We start from the raw sequence: 19,327 nt of genomic DNA, 5'->3' as shown, positions 1-19,327 counted from the left end.
TTAGACTTCTTTCTCTCAGTACTGTATTTGTGAGATCCAAACTCTACTGCTGAGCAACCATCCTGTTGAGATGTACTAGGAAGATCTTTCATTTTTGTTTCTACATAGTATTACATTGTGTGGATATGCTAGAATTTATTCTACAGTTGATGAACATCTGGGTAATTTCTAGGTAAGGGCTATTAAAACAGTGCTATTATAAGCATTTTAGTACAAGTCTTTTCACGAACACATGTACATATCTGGTAAGTATGTACACAGAAGAAACATAAGATATTAAGCTGGATCATAGAGTATTAAGCTTTAGTAAATACTACCAAGAAGTTTTCCAAAGAGGTTTGGGTTATCACTTTTTAAGTGGAATGTCAAATAATCTAAACATTAAAATCACACTAAATACAATTTTGCTTTAATGCTTCAAAAGATATTCAGAATTTCAATGTTTCAAGAAAAATTACTTTTGTTGATAAATTATACTAATTAGTAAACTCATAAAGATATATATTATTTAATAAAGTGGTTTTGTTTAAAAGATCACTTCGGGCTGAAAAAAGCCTTACACTTTCCTTCCCTTCAGCTTGCACTGAATGGCAAACAGCATATGAGCAAAATTAAGAAGAGTATATGCAATGATCATGTCAACAAAAATGCTGAAAGCAAGACAGCAGTTCATCTTTCCCTTCATAAAAGTATAAAAATAAAAGCAAGAAGGGGGAGAAGTCATAAGTTGTTATATTAGTGAATATCTAAAGTTATGAATTAATAATTAACAACTGCAATAACGGCAAGTGGTTAATAATTGCTGAGACCATGGCACTCAACACTATGTCAAGCACTATACCCTTTACATGTTCTAATCCAGTTCATCCTTGCAATAACCCCATGAGAGATAACTACCATTGCTATCATCTAAGTCAAAAAAGGTAACTAGCCCAAAATTACACATAGCAAGCATGGAATCCCAGGAAGTCTGACTCCCTATGCTATGCTACACAGCCTCCACAAGAGAGACTAGGTGAAGAACAAAATGGGCAACAAGAAGAGGAATGCACATTTACAGAAATGAGCTGGCAAAAAATGTTAGTTCAAAAGGCAATTAAAGCTGATTTCAAAATCTGATTAAAGATTTTGTAAACAAAGTAGAGTGAGAGACATCCCCAGATCTCTCCCCTTGAAACAACAATAAGCTGAACATCTGAAACTCAACAAAAAACACCCAAACTGCACACCAGCATGTCTGAGCGTGGGATCTGTGCATAAGAGCTACCATAGGTCAGAACCCCGGGTGTCCAGCGGTGGACTCGGAGAAATAAAGAAGCTGCCTCGCGCAGCCTCCGGAGCTCCTTGCAGGAGGAGGACAGGTGAAGATGTGGCGACTTCCCGTAACAACCCGGCCTGGAGGAGCCGGGACTTATACGCAGTCGGCAGCAGGGCCCAGTCATCAGGGCAGAGAGCAGAGAAGCTGGACGGACCCGCAGAGAAATAGCAGTTAATTTTTGCCAGCCAGGTTGCAAAGCCGATGCTGAGCCCAGGTTTTCATCCTCCAACCCAGAGGGCCCCTCCCCCAGGGGAATCTGGGCGAACACTGCCTAGACTGTCCCTGACACTGACAGGAACTGAAATTGAGAGTAGCAAGCATGATAAAATATCTGTAAGAAAATAAAAAAGTCATTATTAAGGTTTTACATAAAGCAGGAATCCAAGAGGCTTAGATGCCACCTACTAGAAATAAAAAAAAAGTGCCTTCTTTGCAACAGGCTAAAGAGAGACCTTTATATAATAAATCTTCTTGAGGGAAAACAACAGAATACACTTCCATTAATTCCCAGGCTGAGAAATAGTCCATTAAACCTCATGAACGACCAAGGTGATAAAGAAAAACTATCTCAGAAAAAAAAACTATGCAGAAAGTAAGCTTACAGACATAGAAATATGCAATTTAAATGACAAAGAATTCAAAATGGTACTTCTGAAAAAACTCAGTGAGTTTCAAAACGAGTCATATCAACAATTTCAGGAATTGAAAAAACACCTAGATGAGCAGAACAAGAAGACTGAAACCCTCAAAAAGAATCAATAGAACTGGAGATGAAAAGCACACTGCAAGAGCTTAAAAATGAAATACCAAGCTTAGGAAATAGAGTCGACCAAATGAAGGAAAGGATCAGTGATATCGAAGACAGAAATCTAGAAATAAATAAGAAAGAAGACGACAGAAACCAAAAATGAAAAATAATGAAAGAGAAATACAAGAACTAGACAATACCATCAGGAGTGGAAACATAAGAATAATGGGCATTATCGAAGGTGAGGAAAAGGAGCAGGGACTAGAAAGCATTTCCAGAAATAGTTGACGAGAATTTCCCAAATCTAAGGAATGAGCTGGAGCTTGGAATTCAAAATGTCAACAGAACGCCCAATTACCTCTACGAAAAAAGGCCATCTCCAAGACACACTCTACTAAAATTATCAAAAATCAACAATAAAGACAGAATTCTCAGAATTCTCAAGGCAGCCAGGGAGAAGAAAACAGTAACTTAGAAAGGAAAACCCATTTAGATTATCCTCAGACTTCTCAGCGCAGAACTTACAAGCTAGAAAGGAAAGGAATCAAATATTTAAACTATTAAGTGAAAAGAATTACCAGCCTAGAATAATATATCCAGCTAAGCTCTCCTTTAGATAAGGAGAAATTAAGACCTTTCCAGACATACAAAACTTGAGGGAATTCTCCCTACAAGGCCTGCAATATAGGAAATACTGAAAGATGTCAGCTCAACTAAAACAAACAAACAAAAAATACATAATTAGGAGTAAAGTGACTATCAGGCAAATAGAAGCAGAGAAGTGTAACCCTTACTAAGAACAGGGCATTATAAGCTTAATAAGAAGAAAATAGCTACAGCAAGATAGTAATGAACGTTCAGCATACATAGGGATAAACTGAGATAACAATGACTGAAAAGGGAAGATTCAAAGATCCAAATTCATAAAGGGGAAAGGAGATAAGGCACACGCAGAAGAAAATGGATGACTGTATATGTATATAACTATCTTTTTCATATTTATAATGGTAACCACACACCAGATTCATAGCTGAAATATATAACATAAAACAAGAAGAACCAGAGGCAAAACCCACAAAGCCAACCAAAAGAAAAAAAAAACAAAAACAAACACTAGGACAAGGAAGCAATGAAAACACCGAGCTCACAGAAAGCAAAAGATAAAATGTCTATAAGAAGACCTCATATTGCAATAATTACCCTAAATGTAAATGAACTGAACTCACCAATAAAAAGGCACAGAGTTGCAGATTGAATCAAAAAACAAAACTCAACCGTATGCTGCCTCCAGGAGACACATCTCAGTTCCAAAGACAAATATAGACTCAAAGTGAAAGGGTGGAAAATGATATTTCAAACAAATGGCATTCAGAGAAAAGCGGGAGTAGCGGTACTAATATTGGAAGAAATAGACTTCAAAATCAAAAAGGTAAAGAAAGATACCGAGGGACACTTCATAATGATAAAAGGAATCATGCACCAAGAAGACATAACACTTATTAATATCTATGCTCCCAATCTCCCAATCGGGGAGCCCCGAAATATGTAAAGCAATTACTAACAGAACTAAAGAGAGAAACAGACCAAAACACTATCATAGCAGGGGACCTAAATACCCCACTGTCAGATATTGAGAGATCATCCAAGCAGAAAATCAATAAGGAAATAACATCTTTAAATGACACATTAGTCCAACTGGACATACTTGACATTTATAGAGCCTTCCATCCCAAAACAGCTGCTTATACATTCTTCTCTAGTGCACAAGGAACATTCTCAAGGATTGACCACATACTGGGACACAGAATAAGCCTCAACAAATACAAGAGGGTTGAAATCATGCCAACCATACCCTCTGATCGTAATGCTTTGAAACTAGAGATCAACTGTAAAAAGAAAGTGGAAAGAACCACAAATACATGGAGATTAAACAACATGCTACTGAAGAATAACTGAGTCAGAGAAGAAATAAAAAGGGAGAGCAAGAGATACAGAGAAACGAATGATAATGATAATGATAGTACAGCATATCAAAACTGTTGGGACATGGTAAGAGCGATCATAAGAGGAAAGTTCATATCATCGCAGGCCTGTCTTCAAAATCAGGAACGAGCCCAAATAAACAACCAAACGCTTCATCTTAAAAAACTAGAAAAGGAAGAACAAATGAAGCCTAAAGTCAGAAGGAAAGAAATCATCAAAATTCGAGCAGAAATAAATGAAATTGAAAACAAAAAAGCAATAGAAAAAATAAATGCAACAGAGCTGGTTCTTTGAAAAGGTCAATAAATTGACACGCCCTCGGCTAGACTCACTAAAGGAAAAAGAGAAAGGACACAAATAAACAAAATCAGGGATGAAAGAGGGGAAATTGCAACAGACACCGCAGAAATACAAAGGATCGTACAATACAAGAACACTATGAAAAAGTACACAATACCAAATTCTGTAACCTAGAAGAAATGGACCAGTACTTCGAAAAATACAACCTTCCTAGACCGAATCAAGAAGAACTGGAAAATCTAAATAGACCGATCAGCAGTATGGAAATTGAAACAATCCTCAAAAACCTACCAAAAAGTAAAAGTCCAGGACCAGATGGCTTCACCAGTGAATTCTAGCAAACATTCAAAGAAGATTTAATACCTATTCTCCTCAAACTCTTCCAAAAAATCGAAGAGGAGGCAACACTTCCCAACTCATTTTATGAGGCCAATATTACCCTGATATCAAAACCTGGTACAGATAACACACAAAAAGAAAACTACATGTTCATGATATCCCTCACGAACACAGATGCAAAGATCCTAAATAAGATACTAGCGAACCGAATACAGCAACATATTCAAAAGATTATACACCACGATCAAGTGGGCTTTATCCCAGAGGCACAGGGATGATTCAACATACACGAATCGATTAATGTGATACACCATATAAACAAATTAAAAAATAAAGAATCATATGATCATATCAATAGATGCAGAAAAAGCCTTCGACAAGATCCAGCATCCATTTATGATCAAAACACTTAACAAGATCGGTATAGAAGGAAAGGATCTTAACATAATAAAGGCCATATATGACAAACCCTCTGTCAACATTATACTTAATGATGAAAAACTAAAAATCTTCCCTCTATGATCAGGAACAAGGCAAGGCTGTCAACACTATCAGCACTGTTATTCAATATAACATTGGAGGTCCTAGCAAGTGCAATCGGGCAACAGAAAGATATAAAAGGCATCCAAATAGGAAACAAAGAAGTCAAACTGTCACTATTTGCAGATGATTCTCTATATAGAAAACCTTAAAGATTCCACAAGAACACTACTAGAAACGATAAGCAAATACAATAAGGTTTCTGGATACAAAATTAATGTTCAAAAATCCATAGCGTTCCTATACTCTAATAACAAAAAAACAAGTGAGAAAAAGAAGTGAGAAAAATAATTTTTGTAATTGCAACAAAAAGAATAAAATACTTGGGAATAAATCTAACGAAACATGTGAAGGACCTATATCATGAAAACTACAAGACCTTATTAAAAGAAATCGAAGAAGATACAAAGAAATGGAAAGATATTCTGTGTTCTTGAGTTGGAAGAATCAACATAGTTAAAATGACCATAAAGCATTATACAGATTTAATGTAATCCTCATCAAAATCCCATCGGCATTTTTTAAAGAAATGGAACAAAAAATCATCAGATTTGTTTGGAAGCACAAAAGATCCCGAATTGCCAAAGCAATCCTGAGAAAAAAGAATGAGGCTGGAGGCATCACTCTGCCCGACTTCAAATTATACTACAAAGGGATAGTAATCTAAACGGCATGGTATTAGCAGCAAAACACACACACAGACCAGTTGAACAGAATCGAGAGTCCAGAAGTAAATCTATATTTGTATGGACAAATCATTTTCAACAAAAACATACAGCGGAGGAAGGAAAGCCTCTTCTATAAATGGTGCTGGGAAAACTGGAAGGCCACCTGCAAAAGAATGAAACTAGACTGTTGTCTATCACCACACACCAAAATTAACTCAAAATGGATTAAGGACCTGAATATAAGACCTGAAACAATAAAATGCACAAAGAAAACATATTAACTAAACTCAAAGACCTTGGATTTAAAGAGGATTTTATGAATTTGATTTCCGAAGCAAGGGAAGTAAAAGCTAAAATAAATGAATGGGACTACATCAAACTAAAAAGCTTCTGCTCAGGAAAAGAAATCGTCAACAAGGTTAAGAGACAACCATCTGAATGGGAAAATATATTTGCAAGCAACACCTCCCACAAGCGCCTAAGATCCAGAATATATAAAGAACTCATATGACTCAATAACAACAACAACAAAACAAATGATCCAATCAAAAATGGGCAGAGGACCTGAACAGACACTTCTCTCTAGAGGACACACAAATGGCCAACAAATATATGAAAAGATACTTAACATCGCTAGCTATTAGGGAAATGCAAATCAAAACCACAATGAGATGCCATCTCACACCTGTTAGAGTAGCTATAATCAACAGGACAAGTAGTAACAAATGCTGGAGAGGATGTGGAGAAATAGGAACCCTCATACACTGCTGGTGGGACTGCAAACTGGTACAGCCACTATGGAAAACAGTACGGAGGTTCCTCTAAAAACTAAGAATTGATCTACCTTATGATCCAGCAATCCTCTACTAGGTATTTACCTCAAAGACTTGAAAACTCGGACGTGGTTCCATAGTGTAGCGGTGAGCATGTCTGCTTTACACGCAGAAGGTCCTGGGTTCGTGCCCCAGTGGAGCCACAGTCCATGGTCTACCACCATGCTACCCTGAACAAGTTCTTGTCTGATCTTGGAAGATTAGCAGGGTCGGTTAGTACTTGGATGGGAGACTACCTAGGAAGACCAGGGGCTGTAGGCATAAATAATTAACAACAACGAAGAAAGACTTTAAAACCCATATCCAAAAAGATACTTGCACACCGACGTTCATAGCAGCATTATTCATAGTGGCCAGGACATGGAAGCAAATGATGTGTCCTACAATAGATGACTGGCTAAAGAAGCTGTGGTACATATATACAATGGAATATTACTCAACCATAAGAAGAGATGAAATACTGCCATTTGCAACTACATGGATGGACCTCAAGATAATCATGCTAACCTAAATAAGCCAGACAGAAAAAGCTGAAAATCACATTATATCACTTATAAGTGGGAAAAAAAAACCTAAAAGGAACAAATGAACAGGAGAAACAAACAGAGACTCATGGACATGGACTATAAGACTAGTGGTTACCAGAGTGTAGGGGGTGGGGGAGGAGGGGTAGACAATTAAAGGAGGTCAAGCATAGAGGGAGTAGATGGAGGGTGAAGTGGGTAAAGGGGCTCAAATATATGGTAGCTGAAGGAAAATGGACTTTAGGTGGAAAACACACAATAGAATATACAGATGTCAAATTATAATGTACACCTGAAAATTATAATTGTATCAACCAATGTTACCCCAATAAACTTAATAAAAAAAGAAGTGGAAAAAAGTATGATACAAATACTTCAAATAATGAAGGTGTCAACTTTTTTGTCAAAATTTTACATTCCAACGCAGACCAAAACGAGTTATACTGATGATCAATCAGGCTTTATTAGCTAATATTTTCCTAATGTAAGACATATGAATTTATTTATATTGACTTTTTAGAATGTTAAAAATATCCACTGCCCTTTTCTCTAATTCTTTATTAGATTATTCTTCCAAACTCTACCAGTAGCTTTCACATATAGGGAACACATAATTACTTTTTCACAAATAGTTGAAAATTTCTCTTATGCAGTAAAAAATCCTTTAATTATTATTTATATTCAGTTCCTTTAACACTATGCTTTGAATACATTTGTCTCATTTCATGAGGGCTCTGTTAAATATTAAGATGGATAAGACTGAGTCCCTACCCAAGTAATTAACACCTGCAAAGAATTAACAGATCCAATAAGAGAAAAGGAAGTATAAACAATATGTAGCACAACTGCAAAGAACACAAAAAATCATTGTAACTATGGGATGCAGTAACAGAAAAAGTAGTATTTGACTTTGTTCTTAAACTTTATCATATTTCAGTTGGGTGCCAAAAACTGAACACACTACTATAAATGATCTGACCAATATAACAACGGCTAGGAATTACTACTTTTTAACCAGTTCCATACATTATAATTCTATTGATGCACTATAATGCCCAATTAGGTTTCTGGCAAACACATCACAGTTGTTTCAACAAATTTTTGACGTGTTGCTACTAAGCTATATTTTTACTGTTTTCAGTACTTATCTTTTAAAACTCAAGGGCAAAATATTAGTATATTAACCATTTCAAGTTTGATGCCACCTGCAAAACTGACAGCCATAACTTCGTCTTTCTGCACATCACTGGGGAAAATAGTGAATAACACAGAAATGTGAGGGTTACATACGAATTAAAAGTTAATAAGCCCTTAACTGCATTGAAAGAAAGGTTTTCAAAACCCTCCGCACAAATTAGATATTACTTCTGTGCAGGATTCAGAGCAGTTACAGTATCTTCCATCTCGAAGTTACATCTCACTTATATACTCTGTTAGAATTCTCATCTATAACCTTTTTGGTCATATATTTCATCAATGAGTTAGATTTTAGATTTTAATAAAATCTGATTAAAAGGTATCATAAAAATACAATAAGCCCATTAATAACTGAAATCATTAAAAGTGCTAAGTCAGCAATATAATATTGTTTAGACCAACTATGTAATTTTTAAGACATTTCTAAAAAGTTCAAAAAGCATTAGAAACAAAATTTGGATAGTAATATTCTAAAAATGTCAAAGCTTTAATTTAAAAATCCCCAGACTACCATACTAGTTTATTAATAAAACTGAGATTAAAAACAAAAAAAGGCGGGAGCCTAAGATCTATACAATATTGATATGAAGCTCTAATATCACCCTCCTTAATAACTTCCTCAATGAAAATTTGAGTGATTCGTTTTAAAAGAATTTTATTATTAGCATTTATCAATTACCTACTATATGCTAAGCTGAACTTCCACTTCCCAGCCATGATGAATAGGGGCTAGTTTTAATCTCTTGCTTTAAATAACTAGAAAACCAAATAAAAGATATGAAAATCAGCTTTCAAACAATGGACAATAAGACAGAACAGTGATTCTTGAGAAGGGAAACAAATGAAATGAGCCCTACAAATACTTCAACTCACTGCTAGAGAGATTCCAGGACTCAGAACGGGACAAGGGAACTCAATAGAGTCTGGTGGTCCCACTGAGGTGAAGAGTTCAGAGTCTGGGGAAGCCAAGGCAGCTAAATATTGTGGGGCACAGTACTGGGAAGGAAGGAGCTACAAAGAGAGAAAGCTCCAGATATATGTAATAAAGGCATCCACTCAGGACCTTGGCTGAATGGTAATCTGCATACGTGTGTGAGGGAACTACCAAAACTCAGAAAGAACCATCAGAAAAATTGTAAAGAACACTCCCTGGAGCTTACACTGGGAATAGTTCATGTTCCTATCAGCCAGGGTGGTAAAACTTCCTAATGCAGAGGATCACATAGAGTCCTCAGAAGACAACTGCTCAGAAGTAGGCCAAATTAGCCCTAAACATTTGAAGCAAAAGAAAATAAAAACACAACTTACCAAAATTTGTGGGACACAGGTAAAATAGTGCTTAGAAGGAAATTTATAGTACTAAATACCTACAATAGAAAGGAGGAAAGGTCTCAAAATCAATGACCTCAATGTTCATCTAAAGAAACTAGAAAAAAAAAGAGCAAAATTAAACTCGAAATAAAAGAAAAGACAAACAATAAATAACAGCCACTGTCTTCATGCTAGTCCTTTGAATATGTATTATTATAGATGAGTAGACAGACTTAAAGAAGTTGAACAGCTTGCCCAGTGATAAAACCAAAACTTGAAGCCCAGTAACTCACCCAAAAGCCTATGTTCTCCCCACTTTAGCACACTGCTCATCTTCACAAGGACAAAGATTAAATCAGGACTAAGTTCCCGATTTCCCTCTTCTCAGCCCAGCACTCTAATAATTTTGGCACTGTGCTAATATCCACTTCTATGTCAGAAGTCCACACGTGCTTGTTAAAATTATTAGCATTCTAGTTTACCCTTTTTCCCTTTTCTTATAGCCTCCTATTTTCTCCTATTATTTGGCTTCTTTTTTTAGATTCTATAAAAGTCTGTAATGTGGTTTACAAACCACTGGTGTTTCAAGTTAGTTGCTGCTGTTGAAGTTATCATAAATAAACTGAAGCCCTAAAATAAAGATATCTTTATATTCACAACAGAGGATCACAACTCACAGAGTTCATCCCTGTCTTAGAGAAGAAGAAACTTAAGCTTCAAAGAAAATATCATACCTGAGAATACTCAGCTGCTAAATGATGGTGCAACCAGTCAAACCCAGAGCTTACTCAAATGTTTCTTTTCTCCAAAATAAAGTCTTTCAAATTTAATATAAACACAAAAAGAAAATAATTTCAGTGAGATTAATGAAACTAATGATTATTCTTTATTACTGCATTTCATTATGATATTTTTTCTAAACAAATACACTTGGAAAAGAAAAAAGCTCAACCTACTTAAAGAGTGAATTACAAGGTATCAAGAAGGTAAATGGTAGCATCAAACCAAAGATAGTTCTATATATACAGAACCAGTCAGTAAAACTTTTATCTATGTCAATGTTTTTATTCCAACTAACAGCAATACATTTACTTAAGAAAAGACTGTTTTACACAAGCATTCATTTTCAGATTCTATTACAAAGCAAATTCTCTTAGCATCTACTCTTGCCAAATATTACATATTACATTACATATGCCAAATATTACTAGTAAAATATGTTCAATTTGAGAGAGGAAAGGTTAGGAAATAGTGGTGAGGCCAAAATGTACACTGACTGAAGAAGTTATGAATAATCATGGGCAGCTGTGGTTCAAGTTATGCTCCTCTTGATGCCAAGTAACTTTTGACAGTTTTGCATCTCTGCTCTATATGATGTACCCACCATGAAAAATATTCCTAAAAGAGACATACAAAATAAGATGAGCTAGTCATCAAGTTGTGAGGATGAGCACAAGAGGGTAGTATATATCCAATCTACTTCCTATCATCAGATAGCAAAATAAATCCTGAATTGAGAGTCAAGTAGAAAACAGATGAGATAATTCACCCTAAAAAGAGCAAAGGTCAGGCAGGCTACCAGGTTCTTAAACATGGCTTTTCATGCTTGCTAAAGAACATTAATGAACACATGAGAGAGCAAACTGTTCAATATAGTTATGGACATTTTGGTCATTTTCTATTTCATAATTTATTCCTAACATGTCAACCTGAAGCATTAACTGCAGTTTTAATTCTTTATTTTACTGATAAACTCACTCATCGAACAAATATTTAGTGAATCCCTCCTAAAAGCCAAGCACTCCCAGAGATAAAGATTCTGCCTTCAAGAAATTTACATTCTATGACAGACACTGTACTGTAACAGAAATGAGTAAGATAAAGTACTTGTTGCTCACAAGTACCTCTAGTGTAACATTACCCTTCCTGGTTTTACATTTATCACATTTTCAATTTATAAAATACTGGACGTAATTCTTACATCTACTCATATTGGTAAAATTGTTCGGATAGGACTGAGAGAAAATACTCCCAGAATATGGTGATCATTTTGAATGCACATATTTCCCTAGTATTTGATATAGTTGGTAATCACTCAATTTTTATAAGGTAAACCATATAAAGAAGTCTCAAGTTAAAAATCCTCTTAATATTGAAACAGTACATCTATGAAAGAGGAATAAATAAAAGAATACCTTTATTATCAAAGAGATTATTTCAAAGGACTAAAACCTATTCATTCGAAACAACTGCTAGATTAAACCAAGAATGATAATTATTAGGTTGATGAGAAATTTATGCTAAAGAAAAACTGAAGTAAGAAAATCAAAAGTTTATAGCACTTGAAGAATAATCTACTCCCCTGACACCATGAGCTCAATAAAATGGAAGCTCCACTCTGGATTGTAGTGGCAAAGATGACAAGTTTCTTCTCTCCTCAGCTCACAGTTAAAGAACATGGTATCTCAACAAGAGAGAAAGATCACCACCATTTCTTATCCTCTCCAGCTCCAAATTGCAATGGCTGATCAAGGCTAAAAATACTGGGGCCCAGACACCCTAACCCTAGCTCACCTCTAGGGCACAGGATTCATCTTGAGAGATGCAAACGCAGAACACCAGAGATGACCGACTCCAAACAGCACACTGCACATAAGGCAGAATGTAACGGAAAAACAAAAACATATTTTTTTAAATAGGCAATCATCCAGTAGATACAGATATTCGAAATGAAAGAACAAGCACAGGAAACAGTAAGTGCCCAGGCAGTTTCCTAGATTAGAAAGAAAACCAGTGAGACTGATACATTTTGGATGAAGCCAATTCTAGAAAAATGGCTCAGAAAGTTTGCCCTCTGAGAGAGGCAGTGCCTAAGAACAAAGACCTCTAAGAAGAGCTTCCTAAAGGAACTGACTTTATTTGAAACAGAGCATGGCAAAGTTCAAATCTAAGGGTATATTTTAAAAAATGAAGAAATAGAAAGGGAAATTAGAAAATATCTTGAGACAAATGTAAATGAAGACAACATACCAAAACAGGGTATGCAACAAAAGCAGTGCTAATAAAGAAATTTACAGCTGTAAATGCTTACTTTGAAAAAAGAAGAAATATCACAAATCGACAACCTAATTTTATACTTTAAGGAACAAGAATAAGAAGAACTAAACCCAAAACTAGCAGAAGGAAGGAAATAATTATTAAAACAGTGATAAAATAGGAATTAAAAAAAATAGAGAATAAATGAAAACTAGAGTTGACTCTTCAAAAATCACAAAAATTACAAACTATTGGCTTGGTTTACTAAGAGAATGCAAATCACTAAAATTACAAAAGAAAGAGGGAAATAAGAAAGATTCATAAGAGTGTACTATGAACAATTATAGAGCAAAAATTGAATAACCTAGATGGAATGAAAAAAACTAACTAGAAATACACAAACTACCACAACTGAATCATAAAGAAATAGAAAATCTGACTGGACCTATAACTAGTAAAGGGACTGAATCGATAATCAAAAATCTCCCAAGAAACAAAAATCTAGGACTAGATGGCTTCACTGATGAAGTCTACCAAATACTTAAAGAAAAATTAACACCAATCCTTCTCAAATTCTTCCAAAGAATTGAAGAGAAAGAAATACTTCCTGATATATTCTGTGATGGTAGCATTACCCTAATATTAAAGCCAGACGAAGACACTATAAGAAAGAAAAACTATACACCAATATCCCTTATCAATACTGAAGCAAAAAGTACTAGCAAACCTACTTAAAAAGCAAATTAAAAGTATTATACACCACAACCAGATGGGACTTGTTCCTGGAATGCAAAGATGGTTCAATATACGAAAGATAATCAATGTAATACACCACATTAACAGAATATAACGGGGGGAAAAAATACAATCATCAAGTAATGTAGAAAAAGAATTTGACCAATTTCAAGTCTTTAATGACAAAAACACCCAACAAATTTAAAAAAATAAAAGAAAAAAAAATAAAGACAGAAAGACACTAACATCATAATAAAGATCATATATAAAAAACCCACATTAACCATCTATTCAGTGATGAAAGACTGAAAGCTTTTATTCCAAGATAAAGAACAAGACAAGGATGCCCACTTTTGCTACTTCTATTCATCATAGTACTGGAAATCCTAGCCAGAGCAAGTTGGCAAGAAATAAATATTCATATAGTCAAATGATTTTGACAAGGGAGCCAAGAGCATTCAATGGGGAAAGGACAGTCCTTTCAACTAATGATAGTAGGAAAACTGGTTATCTACACACTAAAGAATGAAACTGATCCTTATCTTACACCATATAAAAAAATGAACTAAAAATGGATCAAAGACCTAAATATAAGAGCTAATACATAAAACTTAAACTAAAACATAAGGGAAGAGCTTCGTGACACTGGATTTGGCAATGACTTTTTGGACATGACATTAAAAGTACAGGCAACAAAAGGAAAATAGGTGAGTTGAAGGTTCATCACAATTAAAAACTTCTGTGCATCAAAGGACAAAAAGGACATTAAAGGCACTCCATAGCATGGGGGGTAATATTTTTCAATCATACATAGGGTAACAAATTGCTATCTTGACTCAATACAGAGCTCCTACAACTCTTCTCCCTCCCTCCTCCCAAAAAATAAATAAATAAACCTGATTTAAAGATGTACACAAGACTTGAGTAATCATTTCTCCAAAAAAGATAAACAATGGGCAATAAGCACATGAAAAGATACTCAACATCACTAATCATTAGGGAAATGCAAATCAAAACCTCAACGAGATACCACTTTGTAGCCATTAGGATGACTATAATCAAACAGAAAATAATAAGTGAGCAATGATATGGAGTAATTGGAACTCCTATGCATTGCTGGTGGGAACTTAAAATGGAGCAGCCATGTGGAAAAACAGCATGAGGATGCCTCAAAAAAAGTTAAATATAGAATTACTATATGTTCTAGTAATTACACTTCTGGACAAATATGCTAAAGAAATGAAAACAAAAACTTGAACAAATATTTGTACACATTATTCATAGCAGCATTAGTCATAACAGCCAAAAGCTAGAAGCAACTGAAGTATCAATCCACAGATGAATAAACAAATGTGGTATATACATACAGTGGAATATCAAACTGCCTTAAAAGCAAAGAAATTCAGATACATGTTGCAACATGGATGAACCATGAAGGTATGTGAACTGAAACAAGCCAGACACAAAAAGAGTAGATGATTTCACTTATGTAAGATACTTAAAGTAACCAAATTCATAGAGACAGAAAGTGGAGTGGTGGTTACCAAGGGGCAGGAAGAAAGGTAAATGAAGGCTTATTGTTTAAGGGTACAGAGTTTCAGTTTGAAAAGATGAAAAAGTCCTACAGATGGATGGTGGTAATGGTCACACAGCAATATAAATATAGACTTTGGACCAAGATGTCAACATAGAAACAAAGGTTTGGGACCACACATCCAACACTGCAATTTTAAGGCTCCTACCTGAGGGATAGGCAACCAAATCACCTAGCTTTGAAAGCCAAAAAGGCTTGGCATCATGAGCCCCACAGGACAATGGAATACAAAGAAGCAGTTTTATACACAGGAGCACCACCACAGCTATCATCTAGGACTCAGTAGAGAGGGAACAGGCAAAATCGCCCCTCTCTCAGTCTTCCTGGAAGTGGTTTTAACTTCTTACTCCACAAGCTACTGTCTGAGGATCCAACTTCTAACCAACACATACTAGCTGCTGACTGATTATGCCCGGAGCCCAAAGAGCTGGTGGGCACTTCCATTGTCCTTTTGCCTCGCTAAAATAAATACAAATTTCCAGCTTATTCATTAAAGGAGTGTGTCCACACATTTAGCACCCCAATTTTTATGGCTGCCATCTGACAAACAAGCCATCAAATACCTAGCTCTGATAGCCAATGGGTCTTGGCATTCACGAATCCCAAAAGACCGTCTTAAACAAAGAAGCAGTTTTTAACAGGTGTAGGAGCACTTGCCACAGCAATTAACCCCAGGGTTCAACACAGAGGGTACAAGCAACAATGGCTCCCAAATTACCTTAATTCTGGGAACTGATGGGGCTTGGCATTTACAAGTACCCTGCTACCATGCAAAAAAAAAAGAAAAGAAAAAAACCAAAAGCACTTCTAGTGACTATTCCCTCTGGCTCAGCATAGAGTAGCCAAAAACAGCTAGGTCTCAATTTCTCCCTGATAAGGGCTAGACTATATATATAATGTCCTGACCTTTCCAGCTGCTGCCTGAAAGTCAAGTTTCCAATTAGCATGCATCAAAGATTTGTATAAAATAAGGAAATGACACCAGTTGGTAACTCAAATCCACAGGAACGAATGAAGAGAACCAGAAATGATAAATAAAAAGGTTAATATAACATTATAAACATATAATTATTATCCTTTCTTCTCTCAGGTTCATTAATAAATACAAAATTATATAAAATAATAATTAAAACAATTTATCATTAGGTTTATAACATATAGATGTTATATAAAAATAATATGAGGAAGAAAAATAGAGCTATATAAAAGTAATGTTTCTATATCTGTATCTATTCTATAAATACTGGAATTGAACTAGTATATATCTGAAGTGATTTCTGACAATTAAAAATGTACATGGCAAGTTCTAGCAACCACCAAGAAAAGAATGTGAAATAATATGGTAAAAAAATCAATAACATGAAAAAGATACAGTAGGAAACATTCACTTAATGCAAAAGAAAGCAGTTAAGAACAAAATAGACATGTAACACATAGAAAACAAAAAGTAAAATGGCAAATGTAAATCCAAATATGTCAATAATGTTAATGTGAATGAACTAAACGATTCAATTAAAGGGGAAATTGTCATAGATTTTAAATATTAAGTTCCTACTGTATGGTGTCTACACAAAACAAATATAGGTAGAAATACAAACAGTATGAAAGTAAAAGGATGAAAAGATATATTTAATGCAAACAGCAACTATACAAAAGCCTCAATGGCTACACCAATATCAAACAAAATAGGTTTTAAAATGAAACAAAAAAACTTAATAGATAAACAGAAACATTTTATAATGATAAAATGGGCCAACAAATAAGAAATATATAACTATTAAAAACAACTATGTACCAAACAACAGAGTCTCATAATACATGAAGTAAGAAACTAACAGAATTGAAAGGGAAAACGGACAATTCAACAATAATAGTTGTAGACCTCAATACCTTATCCTCAATAATGGCTAGAACTTGTCAAAAGATCAACAAGAGAAGACCTGAACAACACCATAAGCCAACTAACAGACATCTACAGAACATTCCACTCACCAACATCAAAGTATATATTCTTCTCAAGGGCAGACACATGGAACATTCACCAGCGTTTGCCATATGTGAGATCATAAAACAACCCTCAATACCTTTAAAAGTATTAAATCATTCAAAGTATGTCCTATGACCTCAATGGAGTAAAATTAGAAACCAATTACAAAGACTTTGGGAAACTCAATAATATGTGGGAATTAAACAACATATTCTTAAATAACCAATAGGTCAAAGAGCTTAAAAGGGAAATTACAAAATACTTTGAAATGAATAAAAACAGAAACAGAACATACCAAAACTAATGGAATGCAGCTATTATTGCTTTAGCTAAAGCAATGCTTAGAGAGAAACGTACACCTATAAATACCCGTTTCAAAAAAGAAGGAAAAATTCAAATTAACACCTAACATTCTACTTTAAGACACTTGAAAAAGAAGAGCAAACTAAACCTAAAGCAAGCAGACGGAAGAAAATGATAAAAACTAGAGTGGAAACTAATAAACCAGGAACTAGAAAAATAATGAAAAAAATTGGTTCTTTGAAACAAAAAAACAAAATTGACAAATCTTAGCTAGAATGACCAAGCAAAAAAGAAGACTCAAATTAACAAAATCAGCAATGAAAGAGTTGACATTACTAGCACCCTTAGAGAAATAAAATGAATTATAAGGGAGCACTCTAAACAAATTTATGCCAACACTGAATAATCTGGACGAAATAGACAAATTCATAGAAAAAGACAGAAAGTACTGAAACTGATGCCAGATGAAACAGAAAGTTTACGTAGGCCTCTAACAACTAAAGAGACTGGATTAATAATCAATAAACTACCACGAAGAATGGCCAGGCCCAGATGGCTTCATTGATATATTTTAGAAAACATTTAACACAAACCTTCTATAAAATCTTACCAAAAAATAGAAGAGGGAACACTTCCTGATTCGTTCTATGAGGCCAGCATTACTACAATATCAAAACTATACAAAGACCATGCAAGAAAACTATAATATCCCTTATGAATATAGAAGTAAAAATCCTCAAAAAATACACACACACACACACACACACACACACACACACACTAACAAGTGAATCCGGCAATATACAAAAAGAATTACATACCTTATGAAGTGGGATTTATCCCAGAAATGCAAGGTTGACTTATCAATAATAACTCATTTAATATAATACACTACATTTTAAACACCTGTTCCATAAAAAAAGCAATTCTACATTTGGAAATGTATCTTATGCAAATAAATAGACAAATACACAAGAATGAAAACACTCATAGTATCTGTTTATAACAGCAAAAACCGGACAACATAAATATCCACTATGAAAAATTAAACAAACCAATGTTCAAAAATTCGTAGTATTTTATGATATTGGAAAACCATGCAGTCATTGCAAATAAAAATGTATCTCCTTCTCTATTAGCATGAAAAGATTTTCTGGATATACGATGAAGTGAAAAAGGCAGGTAACCAACCAGTGTTTCTATTAGTGTCAAACAGAGATTCACTATATGTATAAACATTTATGTAAATATGTATACGCACACATATCTACAAACACATACATATGCACATATCATAGAAACAGGTCTAAAATGTTGTATACAAAAATGTTAACAGTGGCTAGTTCAGAATAATTTAATTATAGGTAATTTTCTCTCTTCTTCATACCTTTTGAGTAGTCTAAACACTTTACAAATGTATATGTACGAGTTTTATAAGAATAGTAAGAAATATTTTCATTCTTTCAACAAAGAAAAAGCAATACAATCATCTTATTAAATATCTTGTATCCTTACTATTTATCACAATTTTCTTACCTTTAAACCTTCAGCTGGAAGTCTATAACCAAATCTTGCTGGAAGGTCATCAAATGTCTGAGATGCATTTTCAAAATTATACTAAATATAAAATTAAAAACAAGTTACAACCAGTTTACACATAATACTAAAAACAAAAAGTTTATTAAATTATTTGAGTTATCATTTCCATTAATTCTGACTTACTATCACAGCTATCACAATAAAATCAACTTTGTAAATGCAAAGCCACTAAAATAGCAAGGAACATATACCATTTACTACATATACAACTGCTTAAATTGGATTCTGATTTCATACAATTATTAAGCAGCAGCAATAATTCTATAACATTAAACCACCTACTATTTTCTGAGTTTTTCACACAGACAATTC

At 34.4% G+C, this 19,327-nt stretch overlaps 1 protein-coding gene across 8 annotated transcripts in view; it reads right to left on the bottom strand.

Annotated features, from left to right (window-relative positions):
- Window positions 1-19,327, bottom strand: part of RNF13 (ring finger protein 13) — a 139,792-nt gene that overhangs the window by 80,745 nt on the left and 39,720 nt on the right. For 7 of the 8 annotated variants that reach the window (XM_039855073.1, XM_039855076.1, XM_039855077.1 and 4 more), the window contains one exon: window positions 18,953-19,033. In XM_039855073.1, coding sequence (XP_039711007.1) covers window positions 18,953-19,033 — 81 coding nt within the window. Of the gene's footprint in view, window positions 1-18,952; window positions 19,034-19,327 lie in introns of those variants that run through there. The other variant, XM_039855079.1, reaches the window with a different exon arrangement.

This window comes from Pteropus medius, unplaced genomic scaffold, assembly GCF_902729225.1.
Source record: "Pteropus medius unplaced genomic scaffold, Ma_sr-lr_union100, whole genome shotgun sequence".
Taxonomy (NCBI): Eukaryota; Metazoa; Chordata; class Mammalia; order Chiroptera; family Pteropodidae; genus Pteropus; species Pteropus medius.
The sequence above is the reverse complement of the archived record's forward strand: the minus strand, read 5'-3'. Positions and strand labels throughout refer to the sequence as shown.